We start from the raw sequence: 9475 nt of genomic DNA on the forward strand, positions 1-9475 counted from the left end.
CCAGACCTGCTGCTCGCCCCGCCTGTGATTCTTCAGGAGTGGAGCGGAAACTGCACGGCATAATTCACAGTGCTGTGACTGGCGCTGCCTGGGCTCACTTCTCCATCCAGCAGAAACCCCCCTGCCTGGGGCCCTTCTGCCTGCTTCAGCTTGTACCCCTGGTGCGGGGCAGGGTGGGGGTCTTCCTCCCTGCAGACAGGGCCGCTGCTTCAGCAACAAGATTCTCCATATTTGATGTCTTACGATTTGTACCCAAACCACCAATGGTGTGCATCAAAAAAAGACATCAGGTTGGTTTGGTGTTCTAGAGCCAAGGATTTGCTGCCTCTTCTCACAGCGCCCTAGAGTGAGCACTGAGCTGGGAATCGGAAGGCCCCCTGTGCCATGTAGCTTGTTGAGGAGCTGGGATGAGTCACGGAATGTCTGAGCTCTGTTTTCCTGCGACAGGAGGGTAGTGCTCTGTGCCTGCCGGCTCCTTAGCAGTGTGAGAGGGCAAGTACCCTGGGGCCATGGCTGCACAGCCATCAGGGTCTAGTGCCGGGGGTCCTGGTCTCGGTGTTGTGTTCTGGGGACCTTGCTCCCTGCCCTGTCTTGCACGTTACCCTTTTTCTCTTTGGCCTTGTTAGAGTTGCCTTTCAGTCCATCCATTTGAGTTTTTAATTTTTTTAAGATTTTTTATTTGACAGAGTTACAGACAGTGAGAGAGAGACAGAGAAAAAGGTCTTCCTTCCGTTGGTTCACACCCCAAATGGCCGCTGTGGCCAGAGCTATGCTGATCCGAAGGCAGAAGCCAGGTGCTTCCTGCTGGTCTCCCATGCAGGTGCAGGGCCCAAGCACTTGGGCCATGCTCCACTGCCTTCCCAGGCCACAGCAGGGAGCTGGACTGGAAGAGGAGCAACCAGGATTAGAACTGGCACCCATATGGGATGCCGGCACCACAGGTGCGCCATGGCACCAGCCCCGAGTTTTTAATTTTAAATGAATGTATTTTGTATTTCTTTTTTTTTTTTTTTTTTTTTTATTTATTTTTTTTTATTTTTTGACAGGCAGAGTGGACAGTGAGAGAGAGAGACAGAGAGAAAGGTCTTCCTTTGCCGTTGGTTCACCCTCCAATGGCCGCCGCGGCCAGCGCGCTGCGGCCTGCGCACCGCGCTGATCCGATGGCAGGAGCCAGGAGCCAGGTGCTTTTCCTGGTCTCCCATGGGGTGCAGGGCCCAAGCACCTGGGCCATCCTCCACTGCACTCCCTGGCCACAGCAGAGAGCTGGCCTGGAAGAGGGGCAACCGGGACAGAATCCGGCGCCCCTACCGGGACTAGAACCCGGTGTGCCGGCGCCGCAAGGCGGAGGATTAGCCTAGTGAGCCGCGGCGCCGGCTGTATTTTGTATTTCTAGACATTCAGTCTGACTCTTTTTCAGAAATCCCTTGGTCTTTGTTCATCACATTAATCTCTTCAGTCCTGTGACATGCTGTCTCTTTAGTCATTTGTAGCCTTCTTTCTTATTTCTATGGCCTTTCTCAGTTGCCCATAGAGACCTCTAATGCTTGCATGGGGTCTTCAGACTCAGAGCGAATGTCGCCTCACGTGCAGCAGCGTCTTTGGAGGGGCTGCCTGCAGCAGGCCTTGCTTCCCCGCTGGGTACCCGCAGCCTCTGCCCTGGGAGTGTTTCTGCAGCACCGTTTGCTTTTGTCTGCTGGGCACTTCAGGGGATACAGTTTTCACATCTGGTTTCTCTCTGGTTGAATGAGCCTGGGGTTTGCGCTTCTCCTGGGAGGCTCCCTCTGACCTGGGCAGAGCCGGGCTTCTTTGCAAGTGCCTGACCCACAGTTCAGGTCTTTCTAACCCTTCTTTCTCCTAGTGCACTCATTCCTCAGATGGCACAAGCCAGGCACCGTCTGGTCCTTGCAGGGCATGGACGGCCAGCTGGTGTGATGAGGAGCTTCAGGGCTCACCGCTCTGAGCTCGGTTCCTTTTTCCTTTCTATGAGCTTAGCCTTGTGTTTAAAGGATTTGCTGACTTTTTGAGCGTGTAAGCTGAGATACGTTTAGCAGGAAGGGTCCACGTGAGCTCCATTTTCCCTTGGCCAAATGTGGAAGCCAGCAGCTGACTTTGTAACTAGAGAGTCCCCACTGTGCCTCAGGACAGAGGCCCAGAGAGGCACAGTGGCAGGGCCAGGCATTGAGCTGGGCTCTGCCTGGCTGCATTCTGGGATGCTGTGACTGCTGACCCTGAGGACACACATGTGTTACAGGACATCACCTTGAAGATACAGTTTCTGCGGCTTCTCCAGAGTTTCAGCGACCACCACGAGTAAGTACCACGCACCCTGCGGGCGATGGGCCGGGAGGGCTTCCGCAGACCCTGCCCTCCTTTCTCAGCTCTGAGCTCAGCTCAGGAGGCAGAACTGCGAGCTGGTGGAAGGCACTGTCAGCTTAGGTTACCACGTATGGCTGCCTGGCAGTGACGATGCGGCAAGAGCTGCTGATCCGTCTGGTCCTTCCCTGCCCTTGCTACCCTCACAAATGAGCACAGAGGTCACTGGGGTCTGGGACTCCTGGAATCGATACCGCTCATAGCTGACTGTCCCTGAGCTGGGAATGCCCTTGGGACAGTGGCCACATGCCTGTCTGCTGAGTGACCGCCGACAGGATGTGTGTTCTCTCATTTTTCTTCAGACTTCGATAGAGACTGTACAGGAAGGTGATTCTCCACTGTAAGAAAAAAAGTGCAGGGGAGGGTGTGGAGCAGCTTATCCTTGACCGTGGCATTGGGGTTGGTGTGATGGGTCTGGGGTGAGCTGGAAGGACGGGCCATGCTGCTCAGCTCCAGCTGCTCGTGGGTGCACAGGAAACTGCACCCACAGTTGCCTGGCTTATGACTTTCCCCCCAAGGGAAGCCAGAAGTCCAAGGCATGTGGAAGGTCTGAGTTCTAAGTGTTGAGTTGAATTCCTTGGGAACGTTGGTGAGCTAACTGGACAGTGCAGAGGACAGGTGTGGACTCAGGGGCTTCTCCTGTGCAGCTCTCCAAACTCTTGTGAGCATCTGTGTGGCTGAAGGCCATAGAGAGGTGCCAGAAAGTCTATGAATCTTCTAGAAAGTGGCGTCAATAGATTATGAAAGTGCGCGTTTTTCCCTGAGGAAAGTGGTACCCAGCTTTCATCGGACTGTGGGATCTGAGTGCTTCTGTGTGCCAGACTGGGGGGCGTGGGGATGAATGAAAACTCACGACTCCTGCCGTCATGAAGGGCGTGTTCTGGGAAAGGGGGGGACGTTCATCAGAGGACATTGGAATAGAGACAGAATCAGGAGGGAAGCAGCCCGATCTGTGAGAGATTGACCAGGGGTCCTGACGGCTGGAGCGGGTCTCCTTGCCCACTTCTGGTCAGCCAAGACCTGTGGGCACGCTCCTGCGGGTGCTGTCGCGGGGCTGAGAAGTGCCGCTGGAGTGTCACTTCTCTCCATGAGAAATGGCCGGGGACTCCCTGCACCAGCCCAGTGCCGACCAGCAGCCCCAGCTCCTGTCCTTGACCCTTTCCAATCCATTTTGTTCAGGAACAAGTACCTGCTTCTTAACAACCAGGAGCTGAATGAACTCAGTGCCATCTCTCTCAAGGCCAACATCCCCGAGGTGGAGGCCGTTCTCAACACGGACAGGTGAGGGGAGGGGCGGCTGTGGCCTGCCGATGGACACACGTGGGAGAGCGTACTGTCCTTTCGCACTCACTTGGAGCTGCAGTGCCCGAGGCCCTTGTGCCGGGCGCTGTGCTCCGCCACCTGCATTTTCTCCTCAGCCTCACGGCGGCCCTAGGCGGGACATTACCACCACCATTTTACAGATGACAGCAGGGGCTCCGAGGGGCCCCCCTCCCGAAGGCCATGCGTGCTCCGTCCCTGCCCCCGTCACGTGTGTCTGACAGTGCCGCTGTGTACTCCTCTGTTGCCCTGTGGCAGCTTCAGCCCCACAGGGCGAACAAGCAGGCTCTGCCAACGGGCCTCTGTGTGGTGATGCGGGGCAGCCCGGCGACGGCTCCTGGGGCTCAGGCAGGGGAACAGGTGCCAGCAGCAGGAGCCAGCATACTCCAGCCTTCGCTTTTTTTTTTTTTTTTTTTTTTTAAGATTTATGTATTTATTTGAAAGTCAGTTACACAGAGAGAGAAGGAGAGGCAGAGAGAGAGTGAGGTATTCCATCCACTGGTTCACTCCCCAGTTGGCTGCAGTGGCTGGAGCTGTGCCAATCCGAGTCCAGAAGCCAGGAGCCTCTCCTACGCGGGTGGAGGGGCCCAAGAACCTGGGCCATCCTCCACTGCCTTCCCAGGCCATAGCAGAGAGCTGGATCGGAAGCGGGGCAGCCAGGACTCAAACCGGCGCCCATATGGGATGCTGGCCCTGCAGGCAGCCCCCAGCCTTTTCTTTTTAAAGGCAGCAGAGCTCTCGTTCAGGTGAAATTGTGCACAGTGCTGTCCCAGTGTGTGCAGCGGTTCAGAGCTGAGCTGATCTCTCTGAAGAGGATTCGAAGGGCACACCCTCACCTGCATGGCCGTCTGTTCCCGTGGTGAGGCCTGAGTCATTTCCTCATCTCCCGTCTTGGCTTCACTGGTCTGGAAGCTGAGACTGGAGGCACTGGTACCTGTCTAGGGCTCCGCTGCTACTGAGTCTGAAACGAGGAGTACCCTGGGCCCCGCCCTGTTGGCACAAAGTGAGCCTCCCCAGGAGACTGGCGTAGACCCACTCTGCGGGGTTCTGGGCCCTGACTGGCTCTGGATGTGTGTCTGGCCGCGTACCACGTCTAGGAAGGAGAAGCTGTCCTGAGACGCAGCGGGAGTGCACGTGGCTGTGCAGTGTATGGCCGCAGGAGCCCTGGGTGCTCTGGGCTCGGGGAGCAGGAGGGCATCCTCCAGACTCGGAAGACGTCCCTGTGTGTTTTCACCTAGCTAACCTAGCGGAGTGACGCAGCCCCAAGGCCCCTGGCAGCCTCAGGTCTGCCACCGATGCCCTCGTCGTCTTTGTTTGTCTTAGGAGTTTGGTGTGTGATGGCAAGAGGGGCTTATTAACTCGACTGCTGCAGGTCATGAAGAAGGAGCCTGCTGAGTCATCCTTCAGGTGGGTCTGAGGGACGGGTACCTGACCCTTCCGCGGTGAGGGGAGCACGTGTCTCACATGGTCAGTCACCAGCATCCACCCCCGCTCGGTGGTCAGCGTCGATTGCCCTCCGGCCCGAGTCGACGCAGCAGATACGTGGGCACCACCCTGCCCATTCACCAGGCTCCTGCTCTGTGTGGCTGCTGGGCAGAGTCCCCCGCGCGGATGGGGAACGAGTGTGAGCAGAAACCTCTGAATGTGGTGTGGACATAAGTGGAGCCAGATGCTCGGGGAGCAGAGGAGAGCCCCTTCCCCTGCTGGGGGCTGGCCAGGGACACCTCAGAGTCCAGAGTGGTCTGTGCTGAGCCTTAAGGCTGTGGACAGGAGGGTTCCCAGCAGGGCCAGTGTGAGCACTCGGTAGGCTGAGTTCCATGGGGCCCTTGTTGCCGTGGCCTGCCATGCCCACACTCCCCGACATGGATCCCAGCTCTGACCTCTGGGTCACGTGGTCAGCATCAGCCACCTCCTCACTAGGCAGCCCATCAGCTTCCTCCACTCTTTCCCCTCAGTTCACATCTTCCTGTTCTGGAAGGGCAAAGCGTGTCCTCACATGGGACTCACTGCGACCCCTTCCAGAGCCCAGTGCTTCTGTCAGCTCCAGGGGGATGGGGGTTCTGCTGCTCACCGCTGTGTCCCCTAGACCTGGGGTGAGGCCTGCTGCCCGGGGGCTGTTCATTTATTCATGCTGAGTAGATTAAGACGGCAGACATCTCCCCGCCCTGGGGACATTGAGTATGAATCAGAAGAGGGCAGCCTTAGCTCCGAGGCCAGCGCTGTGTTTGGGTTGCAGGTTTTGGCAAGCCCGTGCTGTGGAGAGTTTCCTGCGAGGGACCACCTCCTACGCCGACCAGATGTTCCTGCTGAAGCGAGGCCTGCTGGAGGTACGGCTGGAAAGCAGCGGCCGGGCCCCTCTCCCCGCGGCCCCACTGCTGTGCTGTCCTGAGCCTTACGGCTCACTGGGGGCAGACTCGGGCTCTGCTCTGTAAATGCTAATGCAGATTGCCCTAGTGTTTGCCCTGACTTCCAACTGTGGCTTCCCCGTGGGTGCTGGAAGAGTGATGGAGGGACTCGGGTGACCATGCAGGAGGACAAGGGTCTGGAGTTGCCCAGCAAGGCCTTTTGACCCTGAGGATATTTTGATCTGACTGAAAATAATTTTCCTTTATTGACTCATGTCCTTCAGAAAAACATTTACAAAAAGGGAAGATAGAAAAACGGCCAGATTATAGTTTTAGAAAGATATGGACAAGAAACTGGCTCATGAATTTATGTAAAATCCATATGGGAAAGAAAATAATCCAAATCAGTGTAGCTTCAAGAACATGAAATGTTAAATGTTGGAAACCATTTAACTATCATGGAACACGTCATCAAGGAGGTAAAAATTGGCTTAGCTCTTGATAAAAAACTCATTGCTTTTGGTGTTTTTAAATGGTTCCATTCATAAACACACAACCACAGGGTCACAGTGTGTCCGGTGCCCTTCCTTTACTTGGGTGGTCGCAGTGCCAGGGCAGTGGCTGATGCCAGAAGTGAGATCTGCAGAGCACAGAGCAGGTCAGCCCCAGCTGAGCCTGAGCACGAGAGGGAGGTGTGCCACGCTCCCAGCCCACCGCTCCTGGCCAGGTGCGTCAGCCTGACCTGCGCTTGGTGCCGCCAGCATCCTAGGCCAAGAATCTACGTGCGGCTGAGGTTCCGTGGACCGGGTGCTTGCTCAGAACAGATGTGTGGTGTGATCTCTGTGCCAGTCCCTGTAGGAGGCAAGTTGGGGCCGACCCAAGTCCCACCCTGGTCACCCTGTCCCCTTGTCGTGCCCAGCATATTCTGTACTGCATTGTGGACAGCGAGTGCAAATCAAGGGATGTGCTCCAGAGCTACTTCGACCTCCTGGGGGAGCTGATGAAGTTTAATGTTGATGCATTCAAGAGATTCAATAAGTACATCAACACTGATGCAAAGGTAAGGTCAGGCTATGGCTCTCTGAGGGTTGCTGCATTGTCCAGAAGTTACCTTGGAGCCCTCGTCTGCCAGTCTGGAAACTGGAAAGTGCTGGGGACTCTGTGGCAGTCTTCAGTGAATATTCCTAGCTCCTACTCTGCCGAGTACCTTGCTAGACCCTGGGAACGTAAACAAAAATCTTGGCCGCTTGAGGGTGGGGCTGTGAAACTGCAGTAGGTGCCACTGGGGGAGCCCCAGGCAGGAGGCACCAAGCCTGGTGTGACAGACTCAGAGCAGTGGGGTAAAGCTCGCTTTAGGGCCCAGCGCCTTCTGTGCAGAAGCCTAGACAGAGGGCTGGGCTGAGCTGCAGCGCTCAGCAGCTGGGTGGGAAGGATGGTCACTCAGCTCGTCTGTCTCCGGATCCCTGTCTGTGATGCCAGGGGCCTTGCAGGGACTGCCCACGTGGGCCACGGCCATCCCGGCCTGCAGCCCACTGCCCCCATGAGCCCCGGCTGTGCTGCAGTTCCAGGTGTTCCTGAAGCAGATCAACAGCTCCCTGGTGGATTCCAACATGCTGGTGCGCTGCGTCACTCTGTCGCTCGACCGATTTGAAAACCAGGTGGATATGAAAGGTAAAAGGCCAGGATGCTGGGCAGCTGGGTCCAGTGTGACCATGCTTGAGCCAGCACATGGCCTGCAGCAAGGAGATGGGAATGACCGCGTGGCTGGTGTCGGGGGCTCTCCAACACACTTTGGAAAGGAAAAAACCCATTGTTGCAGCAAAAAGCAAACCAAAACAGTAACTTTGCTCTTGTAGGCTGGGATTGCCTGTGTAAGCTGGAGTGCTCCGTCCTGTCCCCAGTCTGTAGTGTTCCCCTGGGCGGACTCGGGGGGGTGGGGGTGACTGAGCTCACCTGGAGTTGCTTGCACACATGATATGTATGTGCGCATATGCTCCCCTCCCCCCCCACCCCCGAGGGTCTGTTAGACTGACATGGGTCCCTCATTAAGTCCCTGTCATGGATGGCAAGAAGTCATTTGGGAATTGAGGTGTTGACCCCCTTTTTCTGCCCCAGAGGGTTTATTCCGGGGCACAGTCAGCTGTTGTCAGATGTGGGTACACGCTGTGACCCCAACAGTGGACGCTGGCACTGTGACAGCGGTGGGGGAGCCATTCCATTAGGAGCTCTGGAAGATGGATCAGGCTTGCGTTCATTGTTTTTCTTGATTTAGGGCCGTTAATTTGGTCTCGTTGTGTAGAGAGGAGGGCCTATAGGACCAGGAGGGCTGCCCCCGGCAGGGCTGGGAGGAGAGTGCACGCCCAGCTGGCAGAACACCTGGACCTGAGCCTGCTCATCATTCTGCTTTCCTCCACAGTGGCCGAGGTCTTGTCCGAGTGCCGCCTGCTGGCCTACATATCCCAGGTGCCCACGCAGATGTCCTTCCTCTTCCGCCTCATTAACATCATCCACGTGCAGACACTGACCCAGGTAAGAGGCCCCAACGGACACCTGGAAGCCGCTTCCCTCATCCTGGAGCCAGCAAGTTTGTATCTCCCACCCTACTCTGGAGGTACAGCTCTGGGCCATTGCTCTAAGGATTTGCCATAAAGCTGGGCCCTTGGAGGGGCGGCACTGTGTTCTCGACTCCCAGTCCGGTGCCAGTCTCCAGTGCTCCACATCCCTGTCCCTCTTACTCTGCCGGGCTGTGGAACCCAACCTCCCTGCGGTCGCCTCGCAGCCCTCACTTCTCGAGCTCACCCTCCACCCTGGGATGGTGGCTGGTGGTGGTGGGCCTCCTCCTGTCGAGGCCGCCCTGGGGGGCAGTGCTCGAGGAACGGGCAGACCCTGCCTCTTCCCAAGCGAGCTCACAGTGAGAGCCGAGTGCGGGCTGCCCAGTGAGACCACCGCTCCTGACACGTGCACCCAGCCTGCCTGGGCATCGGAGCTTTGCTGGAGCCAAGGTCAGCCAAGGACAGAGTTGCTGTCAGAGTTGGGGAGGGGCTGGCACCCTCCTTTCCCCAGTGCAGTCTCAGGTCTGTGCGGAGGCGGCTCAGCGGACTTGACTAGGGCGCTGTAGGGCCAGAGCCTGAAGCAACCCTCCTCTCTGCCCAGTGGCTGCCCAGGCTCCTTGGGGGCCACTGAGGCTCCCGTGTGGCCCTGACCTTGCTGGCCCTCGGCCTTGCAGGAGAACGTCAGCTGCCTCAACACCAGCCTGGTGATCCTGATGCTGGCGCGGCGGAAAGAGCGGCTGCCCCTGTACCTGCGGCTGCTGCAGCGGATGGAGCACAGCAAGAAGTACCCTGGCTTCCTGCTCAACAACTTCCACAACCTGCTGCGCTTCTGGCAGCAGCATTACCTGCACAAGGACAAGGACAGCACCTGCCTGGAGAACGTGA

General features: G+C 57.2%; 1 protein-coding gene across 2 annotated transcripts in view; it reads left to right on the plus strand.

Annotated features, from left to right (window-relative positions):
- The window catches only part of TRPC4AP (transient receptor potential cation channel subfamily C member 4 associated protein), a 73809-nt gene that overhangs the window by 63378 nt on the left and 956 nt on the right, over positions 1-9475 (plus strand). For both annotated transcript variants that reach the window (XM_002710789.6, XM_002710788.6), the window contains exons 11-18: positions 2252-2310; positions 3553-3654; positions 5017-5100; positions 5930-6020; positions 6958-7098; positions 7601-7709; positions 8455-8567; positions 9265-9471. In XM_002710789.6, coding sequence (XP_002710835.1) covers positions 2252-2310; positions 3553-3654; positions 5017-5100; positions 5930-6020; positions 6958-7098; positions 7601-7709; positions 8455-8567; positions 9265-9471 — 906 coding nt within the window. The remainder of the gene's footprint in view (positions 1-2251; positions 2311-3552; positions 3655-5016; positions 5101-5929; positions 6021-6957; positions 7099-7600; positions 7710-8454; positions 8568-9264; positions 9472-9475) is intronic.

This window comes from Oryctolagus cuniculus, chromosome 11, assembly GCF_051225735.1.
Source record: "Oryctolagus cuniculus isolate XC-2025 breed Fujian yellow rabbit chromosome 11, ASM5122573v1, whole genome shotgun sequence".
NCBI lineage: Eukaryota > Metazoa > Chordata > Mammalia > Lagomorpha > Leporidae > Oryctolagus > Oryctolagus cuniculus.